A 16933-nucleotide genomic window follows, 5' to 3' on the forward strand; every position below is an offset into this window, starting at 1 on the left:
TGGCTGGTTTATACTTTCACGAGGGCATTGGATGCAAAAGGAAAGGCTTTCATTTCTGTAATAAGGCAAGAAAATGGAGACATGGTCTTTTTTTTTTAATTTCTGGTATATACCATTGGCTGACCCAGTGCTAAGTTTGACTAAGCCACAGTTTTCGTTCACAAACTGTGCAATGAAAGAAAGGCTTTCTGATGTAGACAGCAATCTTTTTCAGCAGTGACATAGAAAGTAATGCAGTAATGAGCAGAAAGTTTGTCTGTGGACTGATAAGCAAGTGGACATACCCTGAGGTGGCACGAGGAACAGTTTATACTCACCATTTGAGAAAGACAATTCTTTCAGCAGATCCTCCTCTCTAGACACATCGAGAGTGAACTCTGTGAAGGAGGGCTCTGCAGCTGGCTGGAAGGTTTTCAGTGATTCGGTGGCCATTCGGATCCTGAAACACAAATAATGCCTCAGTCATCGAGTCTTTTCTTCATGCAGACAAAGAGGACAAAAGACAAATGAAAAAGAACAATCTTGTCAAAGATAGGTGGAACCACAAAAGCAATGACAAAGAAAGAAACAGAAAGAGCTTTTCCTTCTTCTCAAAAGGTTAGTAGGCCCAGATTTGTGGAACATACAATGCATTTTTCTACTGTGTCATTGATACTATTTATGAGAGGATCTGAATACTGAAGGAATTAAGGCTTACTGAAATTGTATAGAGCTTTAATGAGACTGCACCTAGTAAATCCTATTGTGTAGTTTTGGTTTCCTTACCTATGAAAGGATTTACTTGCCACGAAGATTCATTAGACTGGTTTCAGGCATAACAGCAAAAGAGAGGATATACAATATTTTTAAATAACTAGTTGGAAGCTGAAGGATTAGGAAGCTTTTAATAACCAATACCTGAACCCGCATGGTAGTGTAGTAGTTTGCATAATGCTTTACAGTACCAATGACCCAGATTCAATTCCCATTATTACAAGACTATTAATGGTACCTTAGTATCTTGACCTCATTATGATCTTGCACCTTATCGTTGACTTTCTCTGTAGCTGTTACACTTTATTCTGCATTCTGTTATTAAACTACCTCAGTGCCCTGTGGAATGATTTGTTCCATATAAACCGTATGTAAGACAAACAATAATAAATGAATTCTAATCCTAACTCCAACAGAAGGTAACTAAAAAAGCAATTAGAACATAGAGCATAGAAATCCACAGCACATTACAGGCCCTTAGGCCCACAATGTTGTGCCAACCACGTAATCTACCCTAGAAACTGCCTAGAATTTCCCCAGCGCATAGCCCTCTATTTTTCTAAATTCCATGTACCTATCTAAGAGTCTCTGAAAAGACCCTATTGTATCCACCTCTACCACCATTGCTGGCAGTGCATTCCACGCACCCACCACTCTGTGTGAAAAACTTACCCCAGACATCTCAGGGGTGAAAAAATTAATTATGAAGAGAAGGTAGCTAATATCCAAGCAAGATACTGGAAGTTTAAAAGAGAGCGAAGAGTGAACACAGAACTACTGGAAAAAGACACGGAAGTAGTAGTAATGGTGAACAAAGAAATGGCAGAAGAACTTGTAACAAAAATGTTTTAAAATTCATTATATGTTCTTCCCTGATTCAGCAAGGGGTATTTGCAAACAATGGAGGTACTCTATGTGTTCAAAGTTCAAGGGAAAATTTATTATCATACAACCCCGAGATTCTTTCTCATACGAGTGTACTCAAGAAATCTATAGAATAGTAACTGTAAACAGGATCAATGAAAGCACAAGAGCAGAGAAGACAACAACAGCAATAAATAACGCCAGCATGAAATAGCAAGGTAAGGGGTCCTTAAAGTGAGATCATTGGTTGTGGGAACATCTCAATAGCTGAGTGAAGTTATCCTTTTTTGTTCAAGAACCTGCTGGTTGAAGGGTCGTAATTGTTCTTGAACCTGGTGGTGTGAGTCCTGAGGCTCTTGTACCTTCTGCCTGATGGCAGCAGCAAGAGCATGGTCTGGGAGGTGAGGATCTTTGATGATGAATGCTGCTTTTCTACGGCAAAGTTTAATGTAGGTGTGCTCAGTGGCTGGGAGGGTTTTACCCATTATGCACAAATGTTAAAGGCCACATGAATTCACTTTATTAGAATTATATAAAGCAGATAATATAGAAAGAAGTTGCAAATGATTAATGAGGTAGTAGTACAAAGGAAAAGAAAGTAATGCTTGTCATCCATTTAATAAGCTGAGCTGTACAATGCCAGAGGGAAATACAGATCGGGCATCCTTTCTCTCTGTCTCTCTTGATGCCCAACTCTTAGCACCAGCTGAGACCCAGCCTAAGAGAAAACTCCCCACTTGCACAAAGAGATTGACCTTTTTTATACATTTCAGAACCCCTTTTTATCTTACACAACATTCACAACTTATAAATACTGACAGTAGGCGTGCAAGGAGGAAAACATAGCCATTCAAAATAGCGATGAAACATTGGTCTAAGGGGAAGAACAGATCTTCACCACATTTCAAGCTGATACAATGTTGTGTTTCAGACTTCTATTTTACTGTAGCATATAGCAAGGAGGAATCAAACTTAACTCCTTCCTTACAGAACTGAATGAGAATTTTTGAGTCATTCTTTCATGTGGCAGATACTAGCAACATGCCAGAAATTCCCAAGAGTCAGAGGGCAGAGGTGAGTGTAGTCACTATTACTAACGAGGAGGTGCTTGGGAGGCGCTGAGAAGTCTAAAGTTAGACAAGTCAGCCAGACAGGTGACTAGTGGTGTTGGGTCTGTTACTCTTCATGTTGTATGTTAATGATCTGGATGATGGAATTGTTGGCATTGTGGCCAAATTTGCAGATGATACAAAGGTAAATTGGAGGGGCAGGTAGTGCTGAGGAAGCAGGGAATCTGTAAAAGGACTTGGACAAGTTGGGAGAATGAACAAAGAAGTGGCAGATGGAATACAGAGTAGGGAAGTGCAGAGTCATGCACTTCGGAAGAAGGATTAAAATGTACTTCTAAATGGGAGGAGAATTCAAAAATCAGAGGTGTAAAGGAACTTGGAGTTCCGAGTGCAGGTTAACTTGCAGGTTGAGTCAATATTAGCATTCATTTCGAGAGGGCTGGAATATAAAAGCAAGAATGTAATGGTGAAGCTTGATAAGATATTGGTCTGACCACATTTGGAGTATTGTGAGCAGTTCTGGGCCCCATAGCTAAGGAAAGTTGTCCTGACATTGGAGATGGTCCTGTAGAGGTTTACAAGAATAATCACAGGGATGAAAAGGGTTAACATATGAGCAGTATTTGATGGCTCTTGGCCTGTATCTGTTGAAGTTCTGAAAGATAAGGGGGCAAATCTCATTGAAAAACCTACCAAATATTGAGAAGCCTAGACAGAGTGGACATGGAGAAGTTGTTCATTAGCAGCGAGTCTAGAACCAGAGGACACAGCCTCAGAATAAAAGGATGTCTCCATTAGAACAGAGATGAGGAGGAATTTCTTTAGCCTGAGGGTGGTGAATCGGTGGAATTCTTTACCACAGACAGCTGTAAAGGCCAAGACATTGGGCATTTTTAAAGCATAGGTTGCTAATTTCTTGAACAATAGGAGTGTCAACAGTTATGGAGAGAAGGCACAGAATGGGGTTGAGAGAGAATAATAAATTAGCCTTTATTTTTCCCAGGGCTGAAATGGCTAACACGAGGGGCATAGTTTTAAGGTGCTTGGAAGTAGGTACAGAGGGGCTGTTAGGGGTAAGTTTTCCACACAGAGAGTGTGCCTAAGACTTTTGCACTGTACTGTAGTATATTGCACTGTGTTGCTGCCGCAAAATAAAAATCATGGTCGATGTGAGTGATGATAAGCCTAATGCTGATATGGGTCTCTATTGTGGACTGACAGTTGGAAGGGGGCAGGAAGAGGGTAATAATGGTTGGGGAAAGCAAAGTGGGAGGGAAGGGAGTGGGAAACACCAGAGAGACATTCTGCAATGATCAATAAACCCATTGTTTGGAATCAAATGGCCTTGTCCAGTGTCTCAGGCGTAGGTGTGTCAGCACCCGTGCCACTTCCACCCCTGGCACTCCTCTGCCAGCCGTCTCACGCCCCCTCCTAACCTCCACCCTTGGCATTCCCAAAATCCTTCGCTTGCGCCAGATTTAAAAATTCGCTCTCTGCTCCACGTTGACAAATATAGTACTGTGCAAAGGTCTTAAGCACCCTCGCTGTACATGTATTTATATATTGTGTTTCTTTTTAATGCTGCATTGGATCTAGAGTAAGGATCATGGTTTTCCTTTATACTTGTGTACTGAAGAATGACAATAAACAATCTTCAACCTTGATTGTTGAAGGGACAGGTAACCTTCTCCTGCTGCTGTCCGTAATGCCGTTTTTTAATGAAAGCCATATTACTATCAAATATAGAACAATTATGCTTCCTTGGACCACTGTGAGTAAAACTTTAAGATTCAATCTTTAGTAACTAAAAATTAGTTCATTAAAACTAATACTAAACAAAGGATTACCCATAAGTTTACGAAACAAAATGGCCAGTGGTACAACATGGACACAAGTATGAGGCCCATAGCACCTTGGGAAAGTCAATTACAGAATGTGCTGATGGATTCAGCAGTGATGGATCAGATTTCTGTTCATTACTGGATTATAATGTATGGGGTTCATTCTAACTCGAACCTTTATTCCATCAAAGAATTCCTCCAAATGGTGCTAACAGGAATCTGACATGCAAACATCATCTACAGTGTAATTTTCAATGATGCCAGTTTGATACAAAGGCAGTCACCATTTACCCATGGAACATACTACAGTACTTTCACTAACCTTTCCCTCAATGTCAGCAAAAGAGAGCTGGCCATTAATCTCAGGAAGCAGGGTGGAGTACATTCCCATTTATGTATTGTTTGTGCTGAGGTGGTGATTGTTAAATGCTTCTTGTACCTAGATGTAAGTAACACCAATAGCTTGTCCTGGTCCAGTCACACTGACACTATGACAAAGAAAGCATACCAACACCCCTGTTTCCTCAGAAGGCTAAGGAATTTGCAGCATGTCCAGTTTGACCATCAACAATTTTTATAGGTGCACAATAGAGAGTATTTTATCAAGATGCTTCACAGTTTGGTACAGCAACAGCTCTGTCCAAAACCATAGGAAATTGGAGAAAGTTGTGAACCATCTCAGTCCATCAGAAAATGCAGATTCCCCTCCCAATTACACTTACCACTCTCAGGAAAACCAATCAACATAATTAACGATCCCCCCACCCCCCACCGACTCTGGTCAGTCTCTCTCCTCCCTCCTTCCATCAGACACAGGATACAAATGCTTGGAGACATGCACCACTAGCTTCTGTTCTGCTGTTATAAGATTCTTGAGCGGACCTCTTATATGATCAAGATGAACGCTTGATCTCTCAATCCAGATATCCCACCCTGCAAACACTCATTTCAGGGTGGTAGCACCCCTGCCCCCCACCCCCGCAACCCCATATCCCCACCTTCCCTCCGGTCGACCTCCAAGTGTGTATGTAATACTTTGTTTAGTGATTTTGTTTACCAAGTTGGGTATATGCAGAAAATGTGACATTAAAATATGTACTTATATTATCATGTTTATTCTATTACAACTTCAAGCAAGTCTGCAGGGAGTTTGGCCTCATCACGTAGGACATCAATAGCATAGCTCCTTGGCAGCCAGCCAGCTAGTTTAAATAACGTTAACTATGCTAATGAACAAATGACCCCTGTTAAACTTACCTCAACATGTCTTTTACATTTTAACCCACCATGGGCAATAGAAAAGTCACTGTTGCAAATAGTGCAGCGAGCAACACTGTCATTATTGTTGAGGTCGATTGTAAAGCCCGCCCACAGAAAACTGATAGGTCTACTTAGCAGGGGTCCCCAACATATTTTGCACCGCAGACCGGTTTAATATTGACAATATTCTTGCAGACTGGCCGACCGGGGCGGTGGGGGGTGTTAATCACGACCGGAATATAGGTGATAAGTCAACTACAAGTCACTTACGAGTGGTAATACACTCAATTTTGTTTCTAAATGGGTTTATCCAACGAATTTAATATTAAACACACAGCGCATATTTTCCTTGTATGAACATATAAAATCATTGCAACACACCAATATTGCTGAATCAGTGGGAGCCCTGAGCTTGTTCTCCTGCAACAAGACGGTGCCATCAAGGGGTGATGGGAGACAGCGATACTCGAAGGGAGTTCCTTATGTCCAGTCTATTCCGCAATTTAGTTTTCGTTGCATTCATTGCAGAAAAGCCTGGTTCACAGAGATATGTTGGAAATGGAAGCAACGTTTTCAGTGTTTCCGTGGCTATCTCAGGATATTAAGCCTCGACTTTGATCCGGAATGCCGGCAGAGATGTTATGTCAAACATACTTTTCAGCCCGCCGTCATTTGCAAGCTCGAGGAGTTGATCTTCTTCCCGCGCTGACATGGATGACCCGTGCGTAATGACCTCATGTGCGTTCAAATTCAACAGTGGGCGTAACAGGGAGTGAGGAAAGGTGCAGCTGGCTCATATCGTTTCCTCACAGCCCAGTGGTTGGGGACCACTCTTAGCACAAAGAGAGACCAATCAGGATGCTCGCTCTCCCTCTCTTTCTCAAAAAAATCTATTTCCGGGATATTGTATATAATTTCCGGGCATCAGGGAGCCACTATTGATATGCGGGAGACTCCCGGAACTTCCAGGAGAGGTGGGATGTCTGTTCAATCTACCTCACCATTGCCCTTGTGCTTTGTTTGTCCAACAGCACTACATTTTCTCTGTAACGTAATATTCTGCATTCTGTCATTGCTTTTCCCTTTGTACTACTTCGACGTACTTGCGCTTTGGAATGATCTGTATGGGTGATATGCATGACGAAGTTCCTCACTGTATCTCACTACACATAATAATAAACCACTTAACCCTCTTTCCCCACGGAGAAAGCTATTTCAAGGTCCAACACTTAAAATGAACAGATTAGATTAGATTACTATCATGCACACCACATTGCAATAAAATTCCTTAGTCGTGATAAATACAACAGTAAGCACAGGACAGCAGAATGGGGCAAAGATTGCAATGTAATCTGAAGCAGTACAAAAATAAAAAGTGACAACAGTGGAATCCCAGAGAGGTGGAGTTAGGAGTGTGAGAATGTGGCAGCACCATTGAGAAGGGAATATGGACAAGGAGATTGGCTCAGGAGTCTGACAACAGTGGGAAAGAAGCCTGTTATCAGTCTGGTCTTTCAAACTCCCACATTTTCTCCCAGAGGGAGAAGAGAGAATAGGAAGTGGAACAGATGGCAGTCCTACAAGCCTTCCTGAAGCAACACACTGTAATGATAGACTGAATGAAAGGAAGAGGTGGACTTATGGTGGACTGGGCTACTTACCACGCAGCTCCTCTTAAAACTGGGTACTTGGTTCTCACTAAGATCTATGGCTTCTATGTAGTCTCGAATTAATTCCATAAATGTGCCTTTACTGGTTTTACAATGGAGATCAGGGTCATTCTCCATGTAGAAAAAGTCCACAGCCCTACCTTCATCAATTACCTTTTCACCCTTTCAGAAAGTTCAATCAAGTTAGTTACTACTAACATGAGACTCACCAGTCTATAGTTTCTAGGATTATTCCTATTTTCCTTCTTGGATAACATTAGCTATTCACCAATCCTTCAGGGCTCACCTAGCTGGAGGCGACATGACAATATTGGTCAAGGCCCCAGCAATCTCACCTCTTGCCTGCTCCAGTAACCTAGGGCGTAGCCAATCAGGTCCTGGGAACTTATCCATTGGAATGTGCTTTAAGAGAATCAACACTACTTTCTTTTTTATTTTGTAAAGCTCTAACACATTGGTATGTTCTACATTGATCTCCCTCTCCTCCTTAGTTAATACTGATGTGAAGTTCTCAATTAGGACCTCACCCACATCCTCTGCCTAAAATCACAAGATCCCTCCTTTATCCTTCAGTGGTCATACCTCCTCCTTTGCTATCCTCTTGCTCTTGACGTATGTACAGTATGCCTAGGGATTCCTTTAATCTACTTGCCAAGCTGCCCCTTCTGGCTTTCCTAATTCTCTTCTTCAGTTGTTTTCTGGCTATGTTATAATTGTCACAGGGCTCCGTTTGATTTTACCTTCCTAAACTTTACAGACAAACACCACTTTTCTTTTTGACTAAATTCGCCACCTCTCAACATCCAAGTAGCTTGATAGCTGGCATTTCTAATTTAGAAAGCAGTTATTCCTACCCATCACTGAACGTGCTCACTACCACTGCCCGTCACCCCCGGTGCATTTTAAACTACTTCTGCAGATGGAGTGGAGTCAGATGGCAGGAAGTCATCCATAAATTGGATTCAGTAGAATGAAATATGACACTGAGCAGTTTACAGCAGGCTGCTCAGAGCAGTGGCTCTGCATTTGCTGGGCAGGTGACACTGGTTATGCAAAACTGAGCAGAGACGGCAGCTCTGGGTGGAGTCTCTGGCGACTTCCCACATGCCGGTGACATATCCACTCAAAGCTGGCCATAAACAGATTGCAAGCTCCATCTCCAGGTATTTGCCCTGTGTCCAGGCAGTGGTCAGCCCTCACCGTCCAGGACATGCCCTCTACAGGCTACTACCATGATGACCCGCACTCAGTGTTTTAAGGACATCTTTCTCCACTCTGCCATCTTACTATTCATCTTTTTGCACCATTTCATTGATTTTGTAACTCAAGTCACTTCTGCGTCTTGCACAGTACCGGTGCCACAAACCAACAAATTTCATGACATATTTCAGCAATAGTAAATTTGATTCTGATTCCGAAGTCTTCGGACTAAATTTATTGATCATCCTATATCAAAAGTTTCTCAACAAATGCACTGGAAAGATTTCAAACAAGGTCCGAGGAAAGGTTCACTCCATTGCCGCAAGTTCAATTTGCTCTACAACTCAGCTCTTCCAGTTTAATGGATCTCCATGCATTTGAAACGTATTGAGAGAGGCATTTGGGATTTACTTCATGTAACTATTATTTAAAGTTTGGAAGAAAATCTAGGCAGATATTGATGCAATAGAAGTTGGAATAACTCATCAATCCTCAGCCTTTTAACAAAATTATACTACCTTGGTAGAGTAATGTTCTGACATGTCAGTCCCTGGCCTCCCCTTGTGTCAAGATGAGGCCACTCCCAGGTTCATAGTACCTCATAACTTCTCCAGGTAGCCTCCGACCTGATAGCATGAATATTGATTTCTTCCTCTTCCTCCCTCTCCCTTCTTCTATTCCCATCTCTGGCCTTTTACTTCTCACAAACAAGAGAAAATCTGCAGATGCTGGATATCTGAAAAAATCACACAAAATGCTGGAGAAACTCAGCAGGCCCAGTAGCATCTAGGAAACGAGTACGGTCAACATTCTGGACCTGCCTATCACTTCTTCTCGCCTGTCTATCACTTCCCCCGTGTCCCCCTCTTTCCTTTTCTCCGATGGTCCACTCTCCTCTCCCATCAGATTCCTTCTTCTCCATCCCTTTACCTTTCCCACCCACCTGGCTTTACCTATCACCATCTAGCTAGCCTCCTTCCCCTCCCTATACCTTTTTATTCTGGCATCAACCCCCTGCCTTTCCAGTCCTGAAGAAGGTCTCGAACCAAAACATCGACAGGTTAATCATTTCCATAGATGCTGCCTGACCTGCTGAGTTCCTCCAGCATTTTGTGTGTGTTACATTGTTAGAGTATGTAGAATAAGCCTGAATTGTCCCAGAGTATGTTTTTTTTTCCCATAAAAAGATGCTCTGAGATGATTTTGGGAGTTTCTACATATACTGCCAAAGTTGAGAGTACAGCTTAGTTTTCCTCTTCTCAAAAAATATTTAAATTATTTAGAGATACAGCACTGTGACAGGCTCTTCCAACCCAATGGGCCTGCACTGCCCAATTTTAGATTATGAAGACACACAGTCCTCTTTTATTGTCATTTAGTAATGCATGCATTAAGAAATGATACAATATTTCCTCTGGTGTGATATCACAAAACACAGGACAGACCAAGACTGAAAAAAAACTGACAAAACCACATAATTATAACATACAATTACAACAGTGCAACAATACCATAACTTGATGAAGAGATCCATGAGCACAGTAAAAGTTCAAAGTCTCTCAAATGTCCCACATCTCACGCAGATGGGAGAAGGAAGAAAAACTCTCCCTGCTAAACCTGACTGTGGTCTGACTCTGAGTCATCCGAAAACTTCGAGCCTCTGAATCAGCTCTCCGACACCGAGTACTGAGCGCCATCTCTGTCCGAACGATTCGACCTCAATGTTGGTCACCAACAGCAGGCAATTATAGCTATGTGACCAATAACCTGGTAACCCCAACGTTTTTGTAATTTGGGAGGAAACCCACATAGACATAGGGAGAACCTTCAAACTCCTTACAGACAGCGATGGAATTAAACCTGGGTTGCTGGCACAGTAATAGCTTTACATTACCACACTGACCCTCTGATAAGACAATATTTTTACTCAGTATTATTTACTATTTTTTTTATTACTTTCATGATTTGCCTCCCTTTGCACATTGGTTGTCAGTCCTTTTTATTTTTTTCCATTTATAAGTGTTTCTCAAATCTTAAAACACATTCGACTTCATACATTAAAACAAAATAGGAGAAGGAAGGAGGGATAATTATATCTGAGGAAGAATGGACAATAATATGGAGGTATCAATGGAAGTGTACCAGTTCACAGAAATGGAGGGAGTTTGGATGGAAAAACTTGATAAGATATTTTATTACACCTTCTCAGAAATCCCATTATGATAGTAACCTCCCTGTTTGCTGGAGAAATTGTGGAAATCAAAATGCAAACCATTATCATATTTTCTGGGAATGCCCCATTATCAAAGACTATTGGAGTGGAATACACAATGCCCTACAAGACATCTTTAAATGTGAAATACCCTTAGAAAGTAAGACCATATATTTTGGGTATATACCTCAAGAATGGTTGAGAAGAGATAAATATTTAATGAATATACTGCTGATGGCTGGTAAAAAGACCCTTACCAGGAAATGGTTATCACAGGAGAGCCCAACTTTAAATGTATGGATGGAAATTACAATGGACATTTACAAAATGGAGAAGATAACAGCATCTGTTAATCATAAGTTGGAACAATTTGATTCATACTGGGAAAAATGATTCAACTACATAACACCTCATAGGCCTGATTTTATTCTCACAAATCAATATGTTGTAAATAAAAGATCACTCCCTACTTGTACATAGTTTTCTCCTTTTGCTTGTTCTTTCTTTCCTTTCTTTTCTATAGGTGTATGTCTCAGATAAATACTATGTGGAGATTTGTGGCAAATATGATTATATGATATATATGTACAATATCTGAAATACATCTTATGGAAATGTTTGTGATGAACATCAATAAAAAATAAATTACAAAAAAAATGTATTGCATTTCTTTATTTTCCTGTCAACACCTGCAAGAAAATGAATCTCAGGTAGTATATGGCTATGTATATGTACATTGATAATAAACTTACTTTGAACTTCTGTGAGCTATAGAAAATAACTTTAGTGGACCTACCTCGTGTGCAGCTGCTTTGCCGTCTGCACGAAGCAGGATTGGTCTGTTTCCTTCAGAACTTCTTGGGCATAACCCACCAGTCCGCTATTTTCCAACATTCCCTGATATTCATCCATCTGGTAATGCAATCTCTCCAGCTTTGAGCTTTGGCTCTCCTCAATCGACTCGATGAGCTTCATTTTGCGCTGCTCCAAGATGCTGCAGAGCCTGTCAATCAAATCAGTCGCTTCTCTTTTTGACTTTTCTCCATTCCTCTGAAATGAAAGGAAATTACAAGTGAAAAGGTTGCCCCTTCACACCACAATTCATCTAATTTGCCCCATCCATACATACAATTTAGTCATCCTGTATTTGATTGTCATCAGGACATGGATTAAAACCTTACCACATCTGAATTTTGTTTCACCAGCCACAATATTCTCTTGATTTGAGCTTCTGCTCGGTCAGTCTTGCTCTCTGCACTCAATTAGCCAAGAGCTTTTGACCAGCAGTGTCACTGCTTGGCATGTCTGACCCAGCACCAGGTGCATCCCTTCAAGGGTAATTAACCCAATTACTTACTCACGTTTATTAGTGAGGAATTTACTAACACTTCCCTCCCCTTTCACAGGCTAATCTGTCACTTCAAAACAGCATCCTGAGCACATGACTCTATTTAAAAACAATTAGATTAAGCTATCATTCTTATCATCATATCAAATGCTTTATCTAAAAATTTTCAGGAAGATTTCCGTCTCCTTAATATGTTGCTGCTGAATGTCGATAATTTTCCCACTCTGACCTTTTGCCTCTTCTCACCTGCCTATCAGTTCCCCCTGGGTCGCCTCCTCCTTCCCTTTCTCCCATGGTCCACCCGCCTCTCCTATCAGATTCCTTCTTCTCCAGCCCTTGACCTTTACAACCGACCTGGTTTCATCTATCACCTTCCACCTAACCTCTTTCCTCTGCCCCCCGCCCCAACTTTTTATTCTGGTGTCTTCCCCTTCCTTTCCAGTCCTGAAGAAGGGCCTCAGCCTGATCTTATTCATGTCCATAGATGCTGCCTGGCCTGCTGAGTTCCTCCAGCATTTTGTGTGTGTTGCTCTAGAAATATGGGTAATTTTTACATTTTTGCTGGTGGTGTATGACAGGCCATATCATATTAACTAACCATTGTAACACCTCTTCTTCCCAGAAATAAAATACCGCTGATGCAGGATATCTGAAATCAGACACCAAGTGCTGGAGTAACTCAACAGGTCAGGTAACATTTGTAGAGAGAGAGAGAGAACATTCTAGTTCTAATGGAAAATTGTTAGAATAAAATGCTCTCTCTACCCCCCTCTCTCAACGGACATTGGCCAGTTTGCTGAGCAACTCAAGCATCTTCAGACTTATTTCATGTTTTCATTCTCACTGACTTCACACATTTCATCAGTCTTGTTGGAACAATTTCCATCCACCCGCTTCGGGATTTGCTGGGCACCACTGCGAATAGTTTAAATGTATAAAGCCACAGATCATATAATTAATAGATTATTTACAAAATTATGAGGTGTACAGATAAGGTAAACACAAGTAGATTTCTTTCCAACGTACTTATGTTGGGCAAGACTAGAACTAGAGGTCATAGGTTAAGGGAGAAAGGTGAAAAAGTTAAGGGGAACCAGGGGGAAAACTTCTTCACTCAGAAGGTGGTGTGAGTGTGGAACCAGCTGTCAGTGGAAGAGCTGGATGTGGATAAGAGAAGTTTGGATTTGTACATGGGTGGGAGAAGTACGGAGGGCTGTGTTCCAGGTGCGAGTTGATGGGACTAGGCAGAGTAGCAGATCAGCACAGACTTGATGGGCTGAAGGGCCTGTTTCTGTGCTGTTGTATTTTATGACTCAATCACCACTACAAAGTAACAGGCCCTTTGGCTCTTCTAGTTCCTGCTGGCCTGGTTTTCTGCCTCGTCCATCTACCTGTACCCCGACCGTAGCCCTCCCTCCATACCTCTCCCACCCATGCGCCTAAAAATAAATGCAATTAGAAAGCTGCAGCTGAGAGAGAGAGATGCAAAGGAGAAGAGATTCCCTGTTTACTTCACACCTCTCAACCTGCAGTCAGTGAAGCAGTTTGAAATGCAGCCATTTTTGCAGATTAGAGGTAGAGCAGTCAGCATGCGCTCAGCAAGCTTCCTTAAACTGTTGTGTGAGGAGATAATCACCTTCTTTCAGTAAAGTTCTGTGAGAGATAAATGTTAGCCAGGCCACCAGGTAAAGATCCCTTGTTCTGCAGGACCTTTAATTTCAGCCAGTGAAAGCAGAGAACTCCGCTTAACTCTTATAGAATAGGCTGCATCATGAGCAACCCTCCTCTGCACTGTTCATTTAGAATTCTGGAAGATTAATTTTATTTTTCATATGCACGTCAAAATATAGAGTGAAATGTGTTGTTTCCATTGACCAACACAGTGCAAGGATGTGCTGGGGGCAGCCTACATATGCCACCATGCTTCTGGCACCAACATAGCAGGCTCGCAAATTCCTAACTTGTACATCTTTGGAAGGTGGGAGGAAACTGGAGTGCCCCCAGGGGAAATCCATGAAGTCACGAGGAGAAGGTACAAACTCCTTACAGACAGCAGTGGGAGACAGACCCCAATCGCAGGCACTGTGAAGTGTTACATTACCAATGCACTTCCGGAGTTCGATTTGAACCTGGAGACTTCGGACTTGGAAACATGCATCTACCAGTGAAGAATGACTATTTGCTTTAGCGGAAAACAGGTAGGCAGGCAGTCATTTAAAAGCTTTCCTGAAAATTGCATTTGGGTGAACCTGGGAAATCAATAGAACATAGAATAGTACGGCACAGTACAGGCCCTTCGGCCCATCTACATGAACCTACTCTGTGATCAAACTCTTGCCTCCTACATAGCCCATCACCCTGCATTTTCCTTACGTCCATGTGCCTGTCTTAAATGTCCCTATTGTATCAGCCTCTATCAGCACTCCCGGCAGTGTGTATCACACACCCACCACTCTATACAAAAAAAACTTACCCCGATATCCCCCCTATAGTTTCCTCCATTCACCTTTTGTAATGTCCTTTGGTGTTGGCCATTGTGTCTCTGGAGAAAAAGAAGGTGCTAGCTATCTATGCCTCTCATAATTTTATACACCTCTACCAAGTCGCCTCTCATCCTCCTTCGCTCCAGTAAGAAATGCTCTAGCTCACTCAACCTTTCCTCATTAAACATGTTCTCTAATCCAGGTAAATCTCCTCCACACCATCTCTAGAGCTCCCACATCCTTCCTATAATGAGATGACCAGAACAATGGTGACCCTTCCTCCTCCTCCCTCCCCAGTTGAATGAAACCACAAGCCTCATCTTTCTCAGGTGAGAAGTAGCTAGTTAGTAGGTTATATCAGTCCCATCAATTCTATTTCATAAATAACATCATTACAAATTCACAGATTATTTTCATCAAGCCTGTCAGTGATGGATGGTGCTCACATTGTTGAGCCAAGGGGCGGAGAGTGGAGAAGGGAACGTGCACACACATCAGATGGTACACAATTCTGAGAACAGGGACGCACTTATCATTTAAAGTTTATCGGTTTATTTATAAGACTATTAGCTTTAGCCGGTGAGGTAAGGATGAGTCAATCTATACTAATAATCAGCCCAGAGTAACTTACCAATAACAAAAACTGATCAATATCAATTAAAACCAAGGTCAAATCAATGGTTCAAACTGATTGGGATATTCGAACATTAACAAAGCCAATGACAGCCCCGCCTATCTTCGTTTACTGTTCTTCAAAGAACTTTCCAAATCTGAATCACACGAATCAGTGAGGGGAAAATGGACTTAGACCACAAGGCCATATGACATAGGTGTAGAATTTGGCCCACAGAGTCTGCTCTGCAATTCCATCTTGGCTGATTTATTACTCCTCTCATCCTCATTCTCCTTTCTTCTCCCCATAACCTTTGGCGCCCTTACTAATCAAGAACCCATCAACCTCCCCTTGACCTCCACAGCTCTCTGTGGTAATGAATTCCACAGATTCAGCACCCTCTGCGGAATTCCTCCTCATCTCTGTTCTAAAGGGACGCTCCTCTAATCAGAGGCTGTGCCCTCTGGTCCTAGACTCACGCTCTTTGGACACAACCTCTCCATGTCCACTCTATGTAGACCTTTCAAAGTTTGTTAGGCTTCAATGAGATCTCCTCTCATTCTTCTAAGCTCCAGCAAGTACAGGCCCAGAGCATCAAACTCTCCTCATGCATTAACTTCTTCATTCCTGGGATAATTCTCGAGAACCTCCTCTAAAGACCCATCTTCAGCTATTTACCATTTAAAAGCACAACTAAAAGTAAATTGATAATTTTAAATGTGAAAAACAAACCAGGTGTTTTATTCAAAATGTCTATGAAACATACATGCTGCAGGTACATCCCAACAACTGCTTTGGCAGAACTTCAATGACTGTCGGCTTTGCACATCCCTATGTCAACAGCAGTGACATAAGACTGAGAAACAGGTTAAATGCAAACCAGGTTTAAGGTTAGAGCTCTGTGAAAGGCCTCTTAGAATCATCTAACTTCTTTGCGTACGCTCTCATTTAAGTCGCGTTGAATGAGAGTGCAGAAGCAACAGGAAGATCAATTGAAAAACTGAACAATCTCCAAACAGAACAAAGGACCAAATGCAACACTGGACTGCATCATCACTGGATTTTCACTCTCTAGTTTCTGCTAAATCTCAAAGAACTGGACAAAGTACTCTAAAACTGTACCAAAGCTCAATCCCATTGTTAGGAAATCCTATTGGTTTAGCACCCGGCTCACCAGGAGGTGATCCCTGTGTAATCTTTAAACTCACGAGAACCCCATTTCCTGCATTTCCGTGAAACTCACCAGAGCCCTGTCCCAGCACTCCCTTTACATTTACTGAATTCACTGGAAATTTTACTGTGTAATATCTAAAAGAGTGCATTTGCACATGTTGGGATGTTAATGGGAATATTGTCCATAATCTAGGACATCTAGCAAGCAGTACAAAACCCTTGAACAACCTGTTTTTTGCTTACTATGGATGAATGAATTTCAAATGGCAACCTTAGGTGGAATGTCATCTCTTTCAGATCTGAATCCGTGTAGAGGGCAAGAACTTGCTGCTAATGGAAAATTGGCCACAATTGCCATTGACCTACATGGTAAGAAGAAGCTAAACCTTGATAAATATTCAGTTGTGACATTGTACAGTCAAATCAGCTTGCTCCTCAATATTGTG

General features: G+C 41.8%; 1 protein-coding gene across 4 annotated transcripts in view; it reads right to left on the bottom strand.

Moving 5' to 3' along the window:
* Positions 1-16933, bottom strand: part of trim36 (tripartite motif containing 36) — a 121163-nt gene that overhangs the window by 44287 nt on the left and 59943 nt on the right. For all 4 annotated transcript variants that reach the window (XM_063068659.1, XM_063068661.1, XM_063068662.1 and 1 more), the window contains 2 exons: positions 11667-11920; positions 318-439 (listed from right to left, as the gene is read on the bottom strand). In XM_063068659.1, coding sequence (XP_062924729.1) covers positions 318-439; positions 11667-11920 — 376 coding nt within the window. The remainder of the gene's footprint in view (positions 1-317; positions 440-11666; positions 11921-16933) is intronic.

This window comes from Mobula hypostoma, chromosome 16 (assembly GCF_963921235.1).
Source record: "Mobula hypostoma chromosome 16, sMobHyp1.1, whole genome shotgun sequence".
In the NCBI taxonomy this organism is placed as follows: domain Eukaryota; kingdom Metazoa; phylum Chordata; class Chondrichthyes; order Myliobatiformes; family Myliobatidae; genus Mobula; species Mobula hypostoma.